Below are 1,331 nucleotides of genomic sequence, written 5' to 3'. Positions count from 1 at the left end.
ATATAAAGAGAGAGAGAGAGAGAGAGAGAGAGAGAAACCAATCAACCTAGAGTTTCTCCATTACCCCAATTTTACAGACTTTTGATAGTTACCAGTATATTGTTGTCCATGTAAATTATTTCATACAAATTATTCACATTACTCCACATGTTTTAAGATGTAGTTAACTCACTAACAAATAAAAAACATATTTGATGGATGACATAAAAAAAAAAGTTTTCCTGCAGGCAGTTTCCCGGAGCAAAAACATATGATGCCACACCACCAGGATATAGCGTGATCGAGAAAATGTGTTGTCATTGCATTATTAATAATTTTTTGGGTCCCTTCTCAGCACATTTTTTTTAAATGTATTAAAACTTTGGGATGATGTACAATACTAACCTGTAGTTTCCACAATGCCTTCCAGGATGACGACAATCTCAAACTGCTCATTCATGAGGGACCGCTGAGACAGGTCGAAAAAGGGGCTATTGGAATTGATCTCATGACATATTGTGAGGGGTGAGACAAGAAAGAGTTGGTCAGCACCCGTTCCAAATCCCACATCCAATTCCCGCTGATCCAGCGGTAGAAACTCTCCCTCAGGGGTTTGACGAGACTAAAGCAAACACAGGGTGAGATAAGCGGTTAAGGCACATTCATAATTTCTCTGTCATATACTAGAATCTGTAGTACTACTTTAAATCTCAACATACATCTCAGACGATTTTTCAGATAAATATCTCAGCCTGTGGCGCTCAGGGGTGAACTAAAAATTAATTGTGCTGATAGTAATGTTTATTTGCACACGCTGCCTGTGCTGTTGTAGTACTGGATTCACTTAAGCAATTATGGAAATAAGGTAACAGCACAAACACGCCCCAAAAAAAGCGGTACTGAACAAAATTTGCTTGATACAATTGCCCAGACCTTTAAGGATGATTCTGAATGTTAGGTTGGGCAGGATGTTGCAAAATACTGTCTAGCATACATTACTGGGATTGTATAACATCTACAATCCAGGTACCTGAATCGCTCATTACCTTGTTAAAAACATCTTAAATCAGCCTAAGATAATTTGCATCTATTAACTGGTCTCTTAAGCTGGTCAGACTGGTCTATTGGTCAGTTTTAGATTATTTGTGCGCATTTTTCACTTTCACTCATATGGCTGCCCAGCTAAACCAGCTAAAAACCAGTTTGGCCACATTGGGAGACCTTCTTAAGACCAGCAAATGTCTCTTATAAATAAAATTGTTTAAATAATGTATCAATATTATAAAAAAACTAACTACATTACTTAAAATTACTAATTTAAAAATTACATTAATATGCTAATTTACATTTTT

General features: G+C 36.4%; 1 protein-coding gene across 1 annotated transcript in view; it reads right to left on the bottom strand.

The window, feature by feature from the left end:
• Positions 1-379: 379 nt before the first annotated feature.
• Positions 380-1,331, bottom strand: part of LOC107579154 (G protein-activated inward rectifier potassium channel 1-like) — a 4,530-nt gene continuing 3,578 nt past the window's right edge. Inside the window, exon 2 of the mRNA XM_016265014.1 lies at positions 380-601. Within this exon, the coding sequence (XP_016120500.1) occupies positions 380-601 (222 nt within the window). The remainder of the gene's footprint in view (positions 602-1,331) is intronic.

The sequence above is a fragment of the Sinocyclocheilus grahami genome, unplaced genomic scaffold (assembly GCF_001515645.1).
Source record: "Sinocyclocheilus grahami isolate Dianchi unplaced genomic scaffold, SAMN03320097.WGS_v1.1 scaffold14707.1, whole genome shotgun sequence".
Taxonomy (NCBI): Eukaryota; Metazoa; Chordata; class Actinopteri; order Cypriniformes; family Cyprinidae; genus Sinocyclocheilus; species Sinocyclocheilus grahami.
The sequence above is the reverse complement of the archived record's forward strand: the minus strand, read 5'-3'. Positions and strand labels throughout refer to the sequence as shown.